We start from the raw sequence: 20,694 nt of genomic DNA on the forward strand, positions 1-20,694 counted from the left end.
GTGGCATATTAAGGTCTTTTTTAGCCTGCAAGACCAAGAAGTTAAAATAACGCAGCCATGTTTACGTGCTTAGCTTTTGGTTATAATCAGTTCATTACATAATAATCATTTTCAAATTTTGTGCCGAATTTCAAGGACAAGGCAATTCCCCCTCCTTTGAAAGTGCTTTATTATTCTTTGTAATTGTGAATATGCGGAATTAGGAAAAGCTTCAATGAACAGGTAGTGAAAACAGAATCCGAAACTAAATGCAAACTAAGGCTACCACTTTCGGTCCAAGTCATCCACTCCTGAGGAAAGGAAATGCATTAAAATAGAAATCATACAACAAAACCAAGTTGTTGGCGTGTTCTGACTACACGGGTTGGAAGAACTAACGTGAAGTTTTAGCAGTTATATCCTACTGTTTGCGTTACCTTGCTGTAAAAGATTAGTCAGCATCTAATACGGCCTCCATAACTAGCAAAATTTCTGATGCAGATCGCAGACTCATTTAGCATACAAGGGGCCTGGCCGTATCGCTATTGACAGACAACAACCAACACACACAAGCAAACTGTGAAATCTGGGATTTTAGCTTGTATTCTGCATCAACACAGATGCTTTTATGAGAAAATATGTCAAGTGGGATCGTTTTATCAATGTCTGCCATCTCCAAGCTTATCACAAACATCTAGTTGCGTTACCACTTGCAAACGAACTGTAGGCTGCAATGCAAAACTTTTGGTGTTTTTAACAAAATATCAAACTCTCCAGACAGCACTGGGATTTGCAATCTGCACGGCGAATAGATTTAACCGGATCTTAAATTTATCAATTACTGTAAAGCGAGCCCTTCGCTAGATTAGATCATCTTGTTGGCACAGGCTACGTGGGGAGCCCAGGTTCTTCTCCTTGTATGTCATAACATTATGAAACGGGATAAATCTCACTACTGAGACCATGCGGTTATCTTGTAATGAAAATTAGAGCAATCATGGATATGCCTTGACCACATCAGCGCCAGAGGGCAAAGTAGCCTAATTGATTGTGACAGATATCCGGATTAACACACATCGTAACACAACTTGCAGCGTTTATTAGGTCTGCTTCAGCGGCAATTCTCTAACTAAACACTAGTCAATAAAGTTTAGAGAACACATTGACGCTCTACAGTACAAGTCGCTTGAAAAGATCTGTACAACATAGGTTAGCCTACTTTACAATGGCTTTTCCGGTGAAGCAAAAATAAATAACATTTGTAGCCTACAAAGAATCTGTAGTTGTGAAGAAAATATACATTACGATATATTCAGATTCCCATCTTCTAACAGTTTTTGTCAGAGCTTACGATGCTCAATGTGTTATCTTCTTGTTGTTTTCGTTTGCTGTAAAACCGTTATAACAGACACTTAATAAGTTTCACTTAGGCCTAATTTTGATTTATGTACGTAGCTTAAAAAAAAACCTTGCTAGGCCGATCGTTTAAAATTTTAAATGAAGAAGTGTAATAACCGCTGCAAGAAGTCGGAGACATTGTAAAGAATGTGCAGATCACGACGTTATTCAAAAGAAGCTACTAAAGTCACTTGAAAACTATTTGCAAAAGTTGGTATTAAATTTAACAAAGGTCTACCTACTGTGTTTGGCAAAGATTTATTCTACGACTTCAGACGTTAAGTCGAAGTAAAATCGACGAATTTAGCTAGCTAGCTACGTAATTCTTACATATTTTGAAAGTCAAACAACCAGCTCAGTGACCGAATGGTTTCGCCTTCGGCTCTAGATCTGAAAGCGATTCCAAGTCAGGTCAAACTAAAGACTTTAAACGGAACCAAATGTATTCTTTCTTGCATAACGCAGCGAGAAGAGAATAAGTCGGGTAATAATGGGATGACATCGTAAACCTGATATAAAAGTAAACATGAGCTCTGTCACTGAAAGACCTTAGCAGTTGTAGAGCGGCGATAAATAAAACCATATTTGTACGTTTAACAAGCGATTTAACCCAGTCTAACACCGTTTTGATGTTGAGTCAACATTCAAAACCTACTGCCACCATTGCAAAGCAGTACCACTACATAAAAACATGCATTCGGTACGAATTTTGTTTTTGGAATGATACAAAATTCTTCACGTGCAAGTCAAAGCCCGTACTTGATAGGCTACTTCACGATGCAGTCTGCGTTTCTCGTGCACGTTTCGAGCGTATGACGACACGAAACCTGAAGATCAATGTTGTGTCCAAATGAAACGTCATTTTGTTTTGGCTTGTAGCAGCTCTAACGTTGAGTCAACGTAATTTAGCTTTGCATCAATGTAACAGACAGTGCAGTGATTTGTATCTAGTTAGTACAAGATGCCAGTTTTACATCGTTTTAACGTTTGAAAAAGCTTCAAAAAGACGACTTCTGCTAGTTGGACAGTCAATGCATACAAGTGGAAGTGGTGCAGGGTGAATAATTTGGGATGAAAATTGTAGTTGAATTTGTGTCAAATTGTGTACGTGAAATTACATTCGTTAAACGTTCCGTAATGTTTGTTTAACTTTTTTAAACATACAATGAATGTCATTGTATTCTAAAGCAAATCGCCTGCCTCGGAAAATTATCCTTGCTGCAAAGTACAGTTTTACATTGTTTCGACGTAAAACTGCAATTTAGCGACGTTGAAACGATGTAAGCCTTTTTGGTAACTTCTGACAAAAGTTTCAATTCCTACATTATCTTTTCGTTTGGAAACATTGAAAATATGTAAAAGAAGAAGAAAAGCAGAAGCCCAGTTGCGGAAAGCAAATATGCGGAAAAACAAAGACAAAAAATCGCTTGAAAATAATTTTTAAATTTTTTTTAAATAATGAAACCTAACGATAAAAGCAAGAATTGATTCTTCTGAAACAAAGAATCCTTTATGACGAAGCCAGTCAAAAACGAGAATGGAGAAAATATCAGATCTCTCGGGGTACAGATTATAGCAATATGCTGTCCTGCACATTACATAGTTTGCCATAAATTTAACGTTTCACGGCCACAACTGGACAAGATCAGTCAGATAAATAGCTTTCAAGTAATATACAATGCATAGAAAGGGTGTGGTTCCCCTGGGCGAATATTTGCCAACGATAAATGAACAAATAGTTTTCAGATGAACAAAAGGCCACGTTTAGAAAACTCAACATAAATTGCCCCCTTTTCTGATGTTGAACTTTTATGGACATTGAAACCAACTCAGATTTTGTTGTCTGAGAAGTGATCTTCAACTTTATGTCGGTTACCTCTGTTATAGCACGTCGTGATAAGTTAAATATATTTTGCATTTATTTACGCAATTACGCTTGCATTATTCACAGAAGCATTTTCGCTCAATTCAAATGGTAAAAAGCAACGGTACAAAAAGTAAATCGAGTAACTTGTCACTTTGCTCAACAATTGTTTGAAAAATAAAACAGTCTGCATATGATAACGTCATAGACAAAATTCCGTACATTCCTAGACGACAAAATTCATTATTTTTGCATTGACTCAACCCTCAACGTCTGCAAACGTTGAACCATGTTGAACCAATGTAAAAATGACGGATTTTGCGGTCTGGGTTATGACGTTTTACCTTTCGCAAAATAAGGGTCCTCCTGGGACATTACTGTTATTTTTACGATCCTGAAAAAACATAGCAACAAATCGTCCCTTGACTTTGACATGCAAATCCGAATCGGTTTAGGATTGTTAATACATCACGTTACACGCGATAACTCCTTTAAGTTAAAATAGTAACAATGTAGGTAAGGGCCCTTTTCAAAAACAAGATTTTAAGTAGTTTGTATCTACAATTTACCATGGCAAAAACAATGCGAAAAAAGCATGAAATCCCCAGCTTTGTATGATGAAGGTTAAAACGGGAATATAAACGTCAAAAAACGTTGATCCAAAGGACATGAGTTTGAGTTTCGATGGCAGCATTCCACACAGCAAATCAACTGTTTTTTGCAGCCTAAGTCATTTGCATTCCGAGCTCAATGAAGCGTAATAATGTGACGTCACCCTAACGTTGCTGAACGGTGGTTGACAGAACAAAATGTCGAACGACGCCTTGGCTCAACATTGCTAATAAATCGATGCAAACACACAAAGCACAAAAGCATTTTGCAAAACGAGCGCTGGGAACCGGCGAGTTAACTGGTGGTTATCTGGGAAATATAATTGATTCAGAACAATGAACTTTGAAATTAGTGGTGAGATTGTTCTGCAAATACATCTTAAACATATGTAATGCATGCACAAAAAAACAAACAACAAATAACGTTTGTCAGACACCTCTACAAGTTTATTCGCCATTTAAAGCTGAGCTGAGTACACTTATGCTCACGCAAAATTTAAGTACGTTTATAATCACATTGCGTGTGTGAGGGTTCCTGCTTTGTCCAATGCACAACCAGACGTAGCCAGGGTAACATTAAAACGGGCGGAGGCACATCAATTTTTATAAAACAATCCTTCGAATATTTAGGATTGCTCAGTGATCATTTTATGTTTAACGTATTATTAAAGCAGTAGTTCTGAATTAGACTAACTTTATGATGCAATATCCCAGCAACAAAACTTCGTTCTTTTTTACATTGACATTACATTGATTCAACGTCTGCAGACGACGTTAAAACAATGTAAAAAGAACGAATTTTGTTTGCCGGGATGGAACGTTGAGGTATGACCCCAACACTGGCCACCTTGAGAAAGAGGTAGCACTTCTGGTAAAAATACCTTCATTAGATTACAACGATGCGATTACGATAAAATTTGCGCTTTAGAATTATTTGCATGCGATTTTCCTACTTGAAAGCCGCTCACCTAAAACAATAAAATTACTTGAAAATATTGCATAACATTGTTAAGATAACACAAAGAAACTAAAAGTGCGGTTTTTACAACGTTTCAAGGTGTCGCTAGATGTTGAAACAATGTTGTAAAAAAGGCAACTTCATTATTTGTGATCAGCGGTAACAAAGCATACAATGACCTTGCTTGGACATTCTAGCTTTCACTTTCTGATGTAAAAATTTAAAGAAATTTAAAATTGCATAACAATGTAGGCTACATGATCAAACACGTGCCAAAGAGAAAAGTTATAGAGTTGTTTTGTTAAAACACAATCAATTCAAATTTACTATGCTTATCTAAGAAGTTATTAAATCAATGGCTGTCTTTCAAGACATGAACACAAAGTCTGCATTCTTAAAGGTCAAAGTTTTGGAAGTACACACCAGACAACGCAAACCGCAAATCTTTGAACTATTGTAAGCTCAAGCTAAATCAGACCACTGTTAACCTAGTGATCTACTTTATAGAAAAATATAATAACGCTAACATGGACGGTACATGTATTTCACAATGATGCACTGTAAAAACGATACAAATGACCTTGGCAGCACAGTTTCTTGTTCACGTGCGACAGATCCAAAAACTACCCAGACAACAAAATCCATCATTTTTGCATTGATTTAACAGCAGACGTTGAATCAATGTAAAAATGATGGATATTGTTGTCTGGGTAAGTGTATGGGTTGAAATGCAAAACCTTCAGTACCTGAAAGTTTCAGGTCAAACATCAGCTCAACAAAGCATCTTATTTCTGACATGTCAATGAATGCTTGGCATGCATTGCACGCTGGAAACGTGAATGATTGGAGCAAAAGTGGATTATGTAGGTGAGTGCGAAAGTAAGTTTGAGCAAACATCGTGAAGCCCGATGTTGTTTTAACGTGATTAGACCAAAGCAGCAAGACTTGTGTTGCAAAGTGGAAAACCTTAACTTGAGGTTGGCAAAACTTCAATTTCTACGAAGACCTTTCAGCATTGAATGAATGTGAAAAAGTAGACTTTGCTTCACAAGCAATTAATGTCTTGAAAACACACACACATGGTAAACCACGTTTACAAATGGCATGAAATGCATTTTTTCACTCCACTGAACAAGTTCGAACAGTCGAGCAGGCATAAATGAAAATACATCGCTGCAGCGTTAATTACAAGTAATTTTTGCATTATATCAGCGTCAAAAATACTGTATTTTGAGCAGGATAGCTTGGACATGTAAACGTGAACTTATGTACGGCTTTTCAGACTAGCAATAACAAAAACGCTTTAGAAAAATAAATAACGAAAAAACATGAATCAAAAGGCAAATTTTGTTGAATTGCATTTCTCAGTGCATGATTCAGTGCAGTCTGAGTCAAACCGGTTAGGACAGGTTACATCCAGTTCTTCCGCTTGTTCAATTATTTCTCGAATCTCGCAAGGTCTTTGACAAGTGTCTGGATCAACAAGCAAGCTTTGGGTTGATGAATCCATTTTGAGATAGCACACGCAATCATTCGTTCGTGCTCTTCTACCACAAACAACTCCTTCACCACTGATAAGAAAATTTTGGTACGTTATGTGCTGTGGTGAATTGGCTATCAAATAATAAGTGTCAAATAACTCGAAACAGCGATATTTGACGTTTTGTTGTTAGTAACTTGCCATGCTTGTTACACCAGAGTGAAACTTACCAGATTTGTGAGAAAATGTTGAAATATTTAAGAGCTACACCAACCAGAACCAGGACCACGACACCAGCCACCGTGCCGGCTGTAATCGTTATTGCTGCAACAAAAACAACATTCAAAGTGAATAATAATTTACATAGAAATTCAATGAAGAAAGCTTTGAGGCTACTTTGTGACAAGGAAAAATATCCCCACAAGTCGTAACTCAATCCCTGAAAAACTACAAAAGCCTGTTCAATTCTTCAATCAATCTTTATCCAGCAGTAAGCTGGAAGATAGCATCGGAAGGAATTCTCCATAATGTCGGGTTCATTGCCCAGTTCATAATTTCTTCTTGAATACAATTACAAACCAAACATCAGAAATTGTAAACTTGGCAAAGGCCCGGACACAACGGGAAATTCTTTCCGATGGCTTGTACAAGTTAGTCTTGGACGTCCTGAGTTATGCTAAAAAAGTCCGCTGTTTGAGAAGTTACGTTTTTTCACATTCACACTGTCTTTCCGCATTTGTTACATAACAGACGTTTCAAACAGCAATACAAAACTGTGCACAGGTAGCACAATGGTCACAAGCAAGATCACGAAACGATGGTTTAACTTCTGCCCGGTTAGCAAAATCTGTCCATTTCACGTTGATTCACTGTCAACGTGTTGAATCATCGTGGAAAGGAAAGGTGTAGTTACATCCCTTATGCAAAGAACGATTCTTCGTTAAAAGTAGCCATTACAGAAGTCCATTCGCAGCAGGATTTCAACTACAATTTGAAACTTAGAATACCGGATTTGAGAAAGCTGTTCAAAGCTCATGCGAAACAGCATAAAAGCATCAAAGCCCAGACAGCAAATTAATAATTTTTACATCATTGATCCAACGTCTGCAGACGTTGAATCAATGGTAAAAACGGTTGATTTGCTGTATGGGAAGAGATTCTTTTGGTTGGAAAATAAATGCTGTGGCAATCGATCATTTGTGTTTTTTAAACTAGCTGACCTTCAGCTTCTTTGAAGCGATTGTAAAATTAGTGTGTAACAACTCTGTTAGTGAACAACCAAGACAGACTGGGAAGCTGCAAAATAATTGCAAGAGGCAATCGTTGAAACGGACACTTTGCAAAACTGATAAATTGATGGGCATATTGAAGACGTATTCTGCCTGCTTATTTGTTGATGGGCATATTGAAGTCGTGTTCTGCCTGCTTATTTGTTGATGGGCATATTGAAGACGTGTTCTGCCTGCTTATTTGTTCGGTTCTTCACAGAACTCTGGCCTGCTTAAGTGCTTAATATACAATCATTGACATTGTATGGGCGTGAATTGGCGAAAAGCGGGTTTAGTAAAGCAACCTCAGGGTTGTCGGTATTTTACCCAACCCAAAAAAAAACCGGGTGGTTTTTTTTGAAAAAACCCACTTAAAAAAACCCATAAAAAAACCCAGAGTATCATATTTGTCCAACTTTTATCAGAAAATTGAAAAAATGAACCAAAGTACTACAAGGTACGGTAGGCTACTTAAAACAAACTTCAAATTAGGACTTAAGGATGTGATTGTGAAGTAAATTTTCAAGGATAAATTGAAAACACAGTGGATATTTCTGTACACAAAAATCAAGTAATGCCACTTTGTACTACACTAAAACTCATTTATGCAAGAAGGCCTCATACTTAAACAGCCCTAGTGCATTATTTTATTGAGTTATGCCAGCATGTACTATGAGTGAGAGGCACTTCATTGGTAAAAAGTAGTATTTGAGGTGAAATAAGCATGAATCTACCTTTTTTGCATCTTTTTTAAATAAAACCCAAAAAAAACCCATACAGATTGGGCTTTTTTTTTTTAAAAAACGGGTTTTTCTCAACCCTGAGCAACCTTTACACTTGTATGGAAGTACAAAAAGGAAAACAATCACAGAAAATCCAAATTTCCATGTTGATAGCAACCACATAAAATGCTTGACAAGTTCTGCCATGAAATTGGAAAGACACCGGTTCGACACCTAGCCAGAACACGAGGCTGTGTCTTTGGCAAAGTATTGGAAGATGACATGCCTGTAGTTGGTGATCAAAATTGGCCTTTATGCCTTCCGTCCACTTAATCTAGATCTTCACCAAGCGAGCATGAGCCTGAACACGTCGAATATTCGCTTGCACAATCTGCATCACGTAAGAGGCGAGCTGGTCTAGAAAGGCATGTAACAGAGACCATTTTCCAAAAGAAATAAACCGCTTAATTATTTTTAACGCCTTCCAAATTGGACTTCTGGTGGTCACGCAGTCAATTTGAAAGCGATACTGTTTATTGTGGCTTCCAAGCTTATGATAATTTTTATTTCAACAAAAAATACTAGCTCGATTTGATAGCGCAAAATCGTATGATAGTTACAGTAAAAGCATGGTAAAGTAACCGGAATGTTTATTAAACCCTATCTGATTTGTTTTGTTTGAGTGAAACCCGTTTTTAATTTACAGGTAGCCAAGATAAATAAGCTGAGCGAAAAACAGTTTTTAAAAATCAAAGCCATAAGCAAAATTCTAAACAGTAGCTAAAAAATGCAACTTTCCATTTTTACGCAGTTGCAAAACAAGTCTGGTTGAGTGAAAAAAAACTGTCCCACAGGCATCCCAGCAGCATTTGGGGTCTTTCCCACGGTCACTTTACCAGCTCGCAAAAGCAGCCTTGTTTACAATGTTTCAATGCTCAGTGAAGTAAAGCAAGGTAACTTTTGATGGCTTGGCCTTGAAAGATACAGTAACTCTGGTAAAGTCTTCCTATGCAAAACTAGGATGCACAATACCTTTTGAAGATGATATGCTTTCATTGGGGAAGACTGTGTCCTCGTGGAAGTTGGCCGGCGTCAAGATTGACTGTGAATCCGATTCTGTTGTAATGTGACGATAAATTATATACGTTAGAAAGAGTTATCAGTCAAGTTAAACTTGCTGAAAGTTTTAATAAAATGCTGCACATAACAGGTTCTTCGAAGGATCAGCGACAAGTTGTTGCAAGCGAGAACCAAGTGGGGGATAGCTGGCTCCGGGAGTACGGGTAGATGGCTTATTTGGTAGTTTCATTAGGTAATTTACAACTTGGTCGTGTTTATTACTTGCCAAGTTGCAACCAAACACTTGTAGAATCTTCGCGACAGTTCAAACACCTGGAGAGAATTGGTACGCCTGTTTAAACATGCCATACACACTATGAGAAATAATTTATTTCCTAACAAAAGCACGGAGCATATCCCGCCTATTTGAGTTCTCACTGTTTAGTCACGTTTTTCTTTTCCGGTGGAAATAAGGGACTCATTAAAATGATGTTTAACAACGTATGCTGTAGATAGAGGAATGGGGACTAGCCTACTGAGAAGCATATTTGAGATTTGTTCAATGATTAACTACTACTACAGCAAACGCACGATTAAACATGGATGCGATGTTTTTGATGAGATCGCTCAAGAGTAACGCCGCTCCTGACGCAATCAAATTCAATTAATTTCACACACAATCAATCAATTTCACAATAGACACAATCTATTTCACATTGATTTCAACGTCTGCAGACGTTGAATCAATGTGAAAAACGGTTGATTGCTGTCTTGGGCGTCTGGGCTTTTGTCACAAGAGAGCGCAGTCGTCCACGTGTCCCAGCTTCTGGCAAAGTCCGCCAATTTTATACTGATTCGAAGTCTGCAAACATCAAATCGATGTAAAATAGAAGAAGTTTTGATGCATTGGGCAGACCTTCCTTTTCCAGAACAATACAAAACTCTTCTTGCCACAAGTTAACAAGTTTTTGAGGGAAACTGTATTTTTAAATTTATAATTCGCGTTTTTATAATACGATTTCTTTGCGCTGAGAGTAGTTTCAAAAACTTCATTTCAAGTGAAAAATACAGAAAATCATCACGGCAACAAAGCTAGATTTAACCAACGTATAAAAAAGTACACTAAATATAGGCTTTCAAATCACTTTTGTTTGCGATTGCGCTTGACGAAATTACTCCTTGTTTTACAAGAAAAACATTTATCGTTGCAAAGATACGGCAGGCTCTGGAAAAAGGACGAAAATTGCTGGATCCTGTGGTAAATCGTATTTTAACAACCTTGTCAGACGTTGTTACAAGGTAATTTTACCACCTCACACCAGTCACAAGGTTCAATTGTCATGGTATTGCCTGGTGTCGTGGTAATAAGCTTGGCTTCCGAGAAACTCTATAAATTCTACCCACTTATTTCGCTTTCATGATTTACCAGTAGTAAGAGTTGCTAAACAAAAGTTTATGACTCTTGTGAGGTGTACCTCTTGTAAGTTATAGTAAGTAGATGATGGAAACTTTTTCAACACGTTTCGTACAACAGACTACACAACATTGGACATCCACAATTAATCGGAAGCTAAAGTTAATATCAGCTGAAGGGTAAAACATATGAATGTGATAAACAGTTAAACACCTTTCGAGACACTATAAGACAAAAAGTTTATAAATCAGATATATATTGACACCAACAAAAGCAGCTTATCGCTCATTTAGTTTTGAGTTAAGACACGAACCACTTTGTGCCGTTTCCTCAGGGTTGATCTCTAAGTGGTCAAAACTGGTTTTGACCACTAAGCGGTTTAAACCTGGTTTTAACCGGTAAAAACTAGGTTTAAACCGGTCAAAACCCAGAAAAATATTTTTATGTAGTGAATGGTCGGCTACCTGGGCTATGGGCTATTTAGGAAATATAAAAGCAGTTGTGAGTTGTGACCATTTTGATATGCAGGCCTCGAAATAGCTGGCGGCCATGGCCGCCTGAACTTTTATTAATGGCCGCCAATACCGACCTGTCAGGCAGCCACAGATGGCTGCCTGTAAAATTCGTACAAAAGATTATATTTATCTTGGATTTTTCTCTTGTTTCAGCGCCGCCAAAAACAAGACATCAAACAGCGTTAAGATTACTACCTTAATTACATGTCATGCTACGTCTTATGTGCTACGCAACGGGAGGGCAAAAGTCATGGTAATATTGATGGCAAATGCTTTTCATAAAAAAAAAAATTGTTGGAATAAATTCTTGTGCTTCAGTTGGCTGTGCAAATGGTTCATCGTTCTACAAAGCATTTTTTGGTTCATCAGAAACTTATTTTTAGAATTTGAATTTTCTCAATAATTAAAATAACCAACTGATTGAAATATCAAAAATAAACAGAAAAATTGAATATTTTTTGTTCCAAATCCAGCATTTAGGTTATTGTTGATCAAAACAAAATATAGTTGAACATTATTACTAATAACATGGAGGGTAATATTTTTAATTCAATTTAAAAGCAACTTGATTCATACACTAAAGGGGTTTTAACCAGTAATAGGTGGTCAAAACGGCTCGGTTTAAACCGCCCCGGTTTAAACCGATTAACCCTGCGTTTCCTTTACACCTATAGGACACGAAACAAAAACAATGACGTACTGGTTGTGAGAAATCCGTTGTCGGGTTCTTCAAATTCATTTGACAAGTGAGCAGCTTTTGAAGGAAGCGACGTGTTGTTCGTATTGCCGATGAATGAAGCCAAGCTGCTCAGGTTTGTTATTGTTTCTGTAGGTGGTGCGCCTTCACTAGTTCCTTTGCCATGTGAGTCAACAGTTACTGTTGTCTTTTCTGTAAGCACAGGTGCTGTGGCCATCTCTGCTGTTGCTCCTGTGAAGAAATACATGAATATGAAATATGCTTCTGAAAATGAAATGCATTAAAAACGGAAGCTTTAAACTTTTGCGTCATCTTTTAAATGCTTATTAGGTAGAATAAAATACATATATATGATATATAATATATGCTATTTGTTGATTAACTTAACTTAGACGCAATCTGTTTCGATTATTGTATATATATCTGAAGCCAGGTTTTAATCCAAACTTGTTTGTATCAAACACTTTGCTAAGATATATACACGCATCTTAACAATGAATTAATAGTAAGACAGAAAAAACTAGCAACCTTCAAAAAATAAAAGCAAATTCAAATCTTGACTATGTTCTGATGTCTACCACGTTGGTGCGATTTTTAGACTTGTGGTTTGTAACCAATGCAAAGTTAGTCATGTTTTAGGATATTTCTCACCAAGAATGAAAATCTACTTAAATTGCAGTTTTTTAATTTGAATTAACTGTGGTCTATTAGATGTGGTCTATCATTACACAACCACAAGCAGTTTTAGGAGTGCTCTCAAACCTCCAAAATTTTACACCAGACATTAGACAAAATATCCAAGCAAACTTAAAGTAAAGTGGCCAACAGGTGGCATCTTCAATGTAAAAGTGTAATTTATAATAAACACTGACTAACTTTAGCTCTCCATTTTGAAATGTAATGCAGTATTATTAGTGTTTTTGATCTCATAAAAAAATTTTAGTCTCATTAAGAATGTTATTAATTATTATATAAAACATTGAAAGTGAAACACTTTTACACTTTTAAACTATGAAAGCAGCTTCAGAACACACTCTGCAAAGCAGCAAGCACAAGCATGGCTTCACTTTAGGGTCTGCTACTATTCGGTGAGTCCGATTCGGTGAGTTCCTAACCTCTAACCCCTAACCCTAAAACGGCAATGATAATTAGGCTACGGCACCCAATAATTTAAAAAAAAAATTGAAAAAATTCCCCATTAAGGGATCGAACTCACCGAAGCGGGCCATTCTGTCACTTTAAACATGTATATATATATGCAATCTGAAAAAACAAATTTCAAATACACACCTGGTGTAAATGTTAATGTGAAATAAGCTCCTCGCTCATGAAATTGATCTTGTGACATCACACCATGTTGTGTTGACCCCCTAAAGTTCCCTCTTCTTTTGTTGTAAATGTTCACTACCATGGTACCACCATGGTTGCTCTAAAATTAATGAAGTTTTCAATGTCAGTTATCCTCATGCAAAACAAAAAGGGGTGACTTTGGATAAATGATTTGTGTTTTTTTGTGCATTCTTTTTAAAAAACACATTATAATTATCATCTTTTTAAAAGACATCAACATGAATGGATAACCATTGTTTTTTAACAGCCATTAATAACACTTGTGAAATGTAACAACAATGCCTCAAAAAAGTTGTTTAGGTGTAGCCTGGTCATATTGCATTTATGAATTAAGTGCTAATGGACATTCTAAAAACCATCGTCAATGTGTTTACTAACACTTTTATGGAACTTTACGTGGCTTGCTTCTTTATTTCATTGTAAAGTTTTATGGAGCCAATAAGAAATCATGTAAATTCTTCAGAAAGAGTGTGCTAAGCACACCAACAAAACTAAAAATTTGTAGCATTCTAGTAATGTCTTCAGTAATCACACTTTAAGAAGATTGTTGCACACACTACCAGTTAATAGAACTTTTAAAAATAAACTTTCAAATAACATTTCATTACAAGATTAAAATAGATACAAAACGTATCGATAAGAAACTTTCTTGTTCTCTTCATTGATATTTATTAAAAAACTTTTTTGTCATTTTGCTCTTGTTGTTAAAAGTAAAATGTAAAAGTCAAAAAATATTAAGCAATAAGTAGACTTACAATTTTTCCATCATGTACACCAGCACAACATATCCCACTCGTTGGGGAGTAAAATCCTGTGCCAAATAAATAACAGATGCTCAATCTACACGAGGGGCACTGTACGGTAAATGTGTTTTCTGAAGTTTTCTGTCGTATTTTATTAAATTTGTCAGTGCATGTGATGGAAACTGCAAAAGAAGTGAAAAAATATATATTGTATTGAAGCTTGGTCTATGAAAAGTTATAAACATCTACATAGATCCAAAAATTTTTCTTCTTACTTGTTTGTAAGAAAACAATTCACAACCAATTGGTACAAAACACATTATAATTATCATGTCTAATATTTACAATTAGCGCTCCAGACATTTGTAACTACTGTATAGCAATAAACAATCTGACCTAATTCTCAACACTGGGAAGACAAATTATAGCCTATTTCATTAGGAAAGTAATAAATTTGTAAGGTAGTCAATCCATGTTTATCAATAAACTTGATGTATGTTGGAACCTGGCAGATGTAAATATTAAACATTTCAGGTGTCAAGAAATAATTAAATAAAAAAGTATTGCTTGCAGCAAAACAATTTTCATTAAAGAAAACCGCAAGCAAATAGAGGATACCTATTTACACTGCAATACCATAGGCTACACTATGAAGCAATTTACAAATACATACAAATATTAAAATCTTCGGCATATGCCCTTCTACAGTAATCCAATGCGATGAATAAATGAACAAAGGCTAACAACTGCATTGTATGACCTAACAAATGTACAGTACGAACCTAACAAAAAATCAATTTTTATCTGTAGTTATTTGATGTGCAATTGGTCACTTCGAGCAAATGTGATAAAATATGGTAGACATAGCTTTTGAGGCTAAGGTCCTCTAGTCACTCAAGCATAAAGTTTATTTTCCTATTGCCGTCTCCTCAACCGCAAACAAAACCTCCGTTAAATAGCTTTGTAATACCACCCATCCACCCAACCTTTAATACACACAGGTGGCGACGATGTCGTCCCATGCCGATGTTGTACCCCCGATGTCGTCCATTCATACATCGGGATGCGGAATCATTTACGCCGTCAGAATAATCTTCATATGCATTCACATTTTACTTCACATTTTAAAAATAAAAATTAATTTCTAGGCTAATTGTTTTTTTAAGTGTTTGCTAAAAAAAGGAAAAGGTGGCAAAAATTTTGTTTCGACTTGAAAAAGTTTATTTCAAACAACCCTAATTTTTACCTACATTTAAATGGACAAACAAGTTGAACATCTGACAACACTGCTTTCAAGGGACGACATCAACGTGAGATGACATCGGCATGGGACGACATCGGTGGCATCCTTAATAGCCTACACATTACACAATGGTTTGCTTGAGTTTAAATTTTTTCGAAGTATAGCCTCGTAGATACTTACTAGCCTGGTTTGGGGAAATGACTGATCATATGCACTACAATTTCATTGCTGGGGAGTAGATTTGGTAGCTGTACAAATTAAAGATAGCCTACTGATCTTTGATAAAAAATTTTATCAATATGAATTTGTAGCGTTTTGGTATTTCCATTTTTTCTTTTTATTGTTGCCAAGTTCATGTGTTCAATGTTCATATGCGACCTTATATTTTTTAAAAAGATAAACTTGAGCATATGACGCCATGCTTGAGTGATGTAAGGTAGCCATAGCCTTAGAGACTACTATTGGTGAGCTTATGCAGCTAAACTAGTCTATTTAAGCCCAGCATAAAATTGAATAACACATGCCAACAAGCAAGCAGGATTGGCTCTACTGCTTTTATTCATCAACTAGCCTAAATAACATAAAGTCACTAAAAGCGGATGCAACCTAGTGCGTACCCTGAACAGTTCGTACCTTCAGTTTGTACCCTGAAAAGATTGAGAGAAATAATTAAAAAAAGCCGAAGTTGCTGATCGCAGTTTCCGCAAACAAAAACTCTTAGGATCATTACCGGAAATTTTAAAATGTTTGCGGAAACTGCAGAAAAACGGAAACTGCGATCAGCAACTTTGTTCTATTTTTTTCTCTCGATCTTTTCAGTTTGTTTGTTTGTGGAAACTCCGATCAGCGACTTCGGCTATTTTTAATTTTTTCCTCTCGATCTTTTTCTAACCCTAACCCTTTAAAAATGTTTGCTGAAACTGCATTCAGCGACTTCGGCAAACTCGGATGCAACCTAGTTTGTACCATGAACAGTTCGTACCTTAAAAAGATCAAGAGAAAATTTTTTTAAAAAAGCCGAAGTCGCTGATCGCAGTTTCCGCAATCATTTTAAAATTTTCCCCCTGAAAAGATTGAGAGAAAAAATAGCTCAAAGCCGAAGTCCGCTGATCGCAGTTTCCGCAAACATTTTTCCCCAGTTTCCGCTAACCCTAACCATAGAGTAATCTATGTTCTAACCCTAACCCTCGCTGATCGCAGTTTCCGCAAATATTTTTCTGCAGTTTCTGCTAACCCAAACCCTAATTCTAACCATAGAGTAATCTATGCTCTAACCCTCGCTGATCGCAGTTTCCGCAAACCTTTTTCCGCAGTTTCCGCTAACCTTTTCCCTAACTCTAACTAGAGCTCGACCGATATATCGGTCAGCCGATATGTATCGGCCGATATCAGGTGTAGCCGATATATCGTATCGGCTATTTTTTGCCGATAAACATCGGCCAGCAAAAGCACACTCAAAACCAGCCATACATGCCTTTAGAAGAAACACAAGTTGCTCAAACAATTGCTGTGAGAATATAATTTCCCGCCCATTCTAGTGCGCGCATCTAGAAAATGTTAATACTGTATCCCTTAGCTTCCATTCAAGCAGGAAAAATTTCGAGTTTTATGTTGCTTCAACGATTGATGACATTGAATCAGTGTAACAAAGGTGAATTTTTCGCTAAGAATCGATGGGAGTGCGGGTGTACTTCTACACTAACACGCACAGCTTATTTCAAGTCTTACGTCACAATGCCTGGCTTTGATCTCCAAGTGATATTGATAAGGCAAGATTCGTTACAAAATTAGATCATACGAGTAGGCTATCGCAGCAAGATGCAGCAAAATTTGTCAAGTTTTGGTATTACAGTAAGAAAGAAAAGGTCCAGGGAAAATTAACTTTCGTTCACATGACATGCAAAAATAAACCCAAAGAAAAAATCCTAGTGAAACTTTGCACAGAAGAAAATAGTAGCGTCATTGTAGAAGTTGCAAAAATAAATCCAAAGAAAAAAGCCTAGTGAAACTTTGCACAGAAGAAAATAGCGTCATTGTAGAAGTTTTCCGATTCGTGCCCAGAGCATTGTGACGCCACACGACCTCTTTCGGTGGAAGTTATGCGGCGTAATTAAGCAAGCAACCACCTGCGCCGAGTCCCGGGCGGGTGGGCCGCGCCCGCCGGACATTTCAGGAATTACAAAAAAAATTTAATTCAATTTTAAGTCCAAAAATTTCTGTAACCATCTGCCACCTTCTAATACTAGCCTACTTACCTTATTCGCAAGATTTTGTCGCCATATGATAGGCCCTACTAGACCTACTAATTAAGCGATTAGTTTTCGTCAATTATTGCCATGTTACATTCATGCAACGTTAAACAACGTTGATTCGCCGTTAAACGAGCAAAAGTGTCCAGCCGCGCCGTTTGTCTCCAATCTGCCACTCGTAAGCCCAGTGCTATAAATCAAGTAAATTGCGCAAACCTGTGAGGAACTTCATTCACAGCAAAAGTCTGACAGCAATTTCCACTGCTGTTACATCGTTTTAACATCGCCAGATGTTAAATCGGTGTAAAAACTGTAGCATTGTTCTTCAAAGGAGTAATTTTCTCTCAAACGATGTCATCAATTAACTCTACTGCTAAAATGCTCTATTTTGTCGTCTCAACCATCACAGTTGCGTCTGTTACGTCACTGATATTAAACTGTGCACTACTGAACAGTGCACACGTGTTGGTTTGGCCGGATGAAACCGTTGGTTGTCATAACGTAGTTGCAATTCAGCTCCTTCGTTAACTGTTCTATTGAAGATTCAATGTAAGCTCGGTTCAATAGCGCAGTTTATCGCTAGATATTTGCAATTTATAGTAGTAGGAACTAGGAAGCCTAGATCTTGGACCTTGGTGGCAGGAAAACAACAGTAGAGTTCTACATTATTATTGGTGATCACGACGTGTGTTCCCGACAATTTTCACCAAATCAAACGTCATATAAAAACCGTTCAAGTCTACTGAATATTACGTCATGGAAATTCCTAAAGCATGTGCCAAAATTGCACCATCGTTCATAAGACCTGTTTGGACCTGTTTAAACAGGAAATATTACATCAGCTTAAACACCTGTTGGAATGACTTCATAATTGTCTTTCATTTATTGCGTCACAGTTACTTTCTACGTGAATTTGAGATATTGATATCTATTCTGGTCATTCGTAAAATGATTGTTTGAAAGTTGGCCGCACATTTAACTGTTGGCTTAGTGCTTGCTAGCTGGACAAAGGTTCCGTCTTTTATCCAAGTAATCTGTTGTGTAGTGACAGTTTAAGTGGTGTAGGCGTTGCACCCCCTCGTTTTCGGTAGCCTCGGGCTAATTTTACAGGAATACACTGTTTGAAAAGAAGTTCAAGTGTGTGTTTCTTCGGTCATTATATACAGACGAACGGATTAGGGAACTTTATGTTAAAATTTTCCCAAGAAGAGATTATGGTTTACCGCTGTGACCATAAAAAATAAAAGACGATTCTCTGGCTAGTGTTTGTACGGAAGCACAGGCAGCATAAAAAATAAAAGACGATTCTCTGTCTAGTGTTTGGCACAGAAGCACTTAGAAGCAAAGAAAAAATAAAAGACGATTCTCTGGCTAGTGTTTGTACGGAAGCACAGGCAGCAACGTGACGTGACAATATGTGTTCGCCCGCCCAGCTATTTTGAAAACTCGGCGCCTATGCAACCAATGCATAAACTTTCTTGGACTGGTTTGTTGCTTAATGCTTAATAACCTTGTTGGTAACAAATTTTTCGTAGTTGATATATATCGGCCGATATATATCGGTATCGGCCTAAAAATTTCATAAATATCGGTATCGGCCTGAAAAAGTGATATCGGTCGAGCTCTAACTCTAACCATAGAGTACGGTAATCTATGCTCTAACCCTAACCCTCGCTGATCGCAGTTTCCACTTACCCTAACTCTAACCATAGAGTAATCTATGCTCTAACCCTAACCCTCGCTGTTTCCGCAAACATTTTTCCGCAGTTTCCGCTAACCCTAACCCTCAAGTTTGTCAAATTGTTTGGGGAAACTCTGATCAGCGACTTCGGCTTTGTGCTATTAAACTCCGATCAGCAACTTCGGCTTTTTTTAATTTTTTCTCTCGATCTTTTCAGGGTACGAACTGACTGTACGAATGGTTCAAGGTACGAACTACCGTAGGTTGCACCCGGCAAACTCTTAGGATCATTACCGGAAATTTTAAAATGTTTGCGAAAAAACGGAAACTCCAATCAACGACTTCGGCTTTGTGCTATTTTTTCTCCTGATCTTTTCAGGGGGAAAATTTTAAAATGTTTGCGCAAACTGCGATCAGCGACTTTAGCTTTTTTTAATTTTTTTCTCTTGATCTTTTTAGGGTACGAACTAGGTTGCACCCACTAAAAGCAACTTATTAGTGCACAGATTAGATTAATTGGTTTAACTTTTATTGAGAAGCTGACTTTGGTAACCTTTTACTGCTATCCATGTTGTGCAAACAATTTTTTATTTGTGTTTATAGGCTACCGCACTGTTTTTTTCTCCCCAATAGAACAATTAAACTGAACTGTAACTGTCATTTCGAGAAACTGTATCACATGAATCCGAAGGTATATAAGAAACATTTTTTAACCCAACAAGACTCACTGATGCAAACAAATGGGCTACTAATCTTAGTTAATTTGATTTTCTACTGTATGCTTATTATAAACATGACACCTTCAACTCCTGAGCAACTGTAAAAAGGCTTATGCTGATGACAGCTGTTTCAACACCATTCTGAAAAAACAAACAAGCTTGCAATGATGTATCACGTACCATATGTGGTTCAAATCCAAAGTGTGTGTTATTGCAAACAGTTTAAATCTAGACTGATCACTGACCTCCAACACTGCTCCAGCTCAACCAATCATAACAACCAGGTTTTAACCTTGGCGTCTTGACGATTCGGATTTCGTGCGGCGGGCTAAGTGAAGCGTGACTAGTATGGTTGAATTTGCTTCCCAAACATAGAAAGGGTGTCAACTAAATTACGATAACCGAGAAAGTTGATGGGATTAGAAAGCTCGAATTATATTTATTTTTATGATAAAAGTAAAATTATAAGCTATTTTTGAAATTTAATTTGCAAAGTTGTGTAATTTGCATCCATGCAACTCAACACTGACGTAACTTGCACAAACGCCCCGATAGCTCAGTGGTTACGCGCCGGGCTCAAGATCACACGGCGCTGGTTCGACTCTCGGGGTGTGCGCTTGAGCAACGCATTTCAGGACTGCTCTCCATTCAGCGGCACCTAGTGAATGGAATAATTTCTCGGCAACAAGACTTCAACCAACGAGATATAACACAATGAGTGGAAACTCCTCTTTTTGCTCCGTT

General features: G+C 37.2%; 1 protein-coding gene across 3 annotated transcripts; it reads right to left on the minus strand.

Annotated features, from left to right (window-relative positions):
• Positions 1 to 981: 981 nt before the first annotated feature.
• Positions 982 to 20,211, minus strand: LOC145775540 (vitrin-like). Of its 3 annotated transcripts, none has more exons than XM_082586838.1 (7): positions 14,732 to 14,836; positions 14,071 to 14,240; positions 13,256 to 13,394; positions 11,969 to 12,196; positions 9,313 to 9,396; positions 6,521 to 6,614; positions 982 to 1,367 (listed from the first exon to the last, which is right to left on the minus strand). In XM_082586838.1, exons 1-7 carry the CDS (start codon positions 14,808 to 14,810, stop codon positions 1,307 to 1,309), a joined length of 855 nt encoding a protein of 284 aa, XP_082442964.1. In that variant the 5' UTR covers positions 14,811 to 14,836; the 3' UTR covers positions 982 to 1,306. The 3 variants fall into 3 exon arrangements, with proteins under 3 accessions (XP_082442964.1, XP_082442965.1, XP_082442963.1); XM_082586839.1 differs by lacking the exons at positions 982 to 1,367; positions 14,732 to 14,836 and adding exons at positions 3,285 to 6,381; positions 20,131 to 20,211; XM_082586837.1 differs by lacking the exon at positions 982 to 1,367 and adding an exon at positions 3,285 to 6,381.
• Between the last annotated feature and the right edge of the window lie 483 nt (positions 20,212 to 20,694).

Source organism: Aplidium turbinatum, chromosome 8 (genome assembly GCF_918807975.1).
Source record: "Aplidium turbinatum chromosome 8, kaAplTurb1.1, whole genome shotgun sequence".
In the NCBI taxonomy this organism is placed as follows: Eukaryota; Metazoa; Chordata; class Ascidiacea; order Aplousobranchia; family Polyclinidae; genus Aplidium; species Aplidium turbinatum.

What these genes read in the sequence shown, in the direction of transcription:
- LOC145775540 (XM_082586837.1), bottom strand. Translation starts at nt 14,810, where the DNA reads ATGCAGTTGTTAGCCTTTGTTCATTTATTCATCGCATTGGATTACTGT. An exon ending in TGCCGAAGATTTTAATATTT is followed by an intron (nt 14,241 to 14,731) that starts GTATGTATTTGT and finishes CTTCTTTTGCAG; the next exon opens with TTTCCATCACATGCACTGAC. An exon ending in GTGTACATGATGGAAAAATT is followed by an intron (nt 13,395 to 14,070) that starts GTAAGTCTACTT and finishes CATTAATTTTAG; the next exon opens with AGCAACCATGGTGGTACCAT.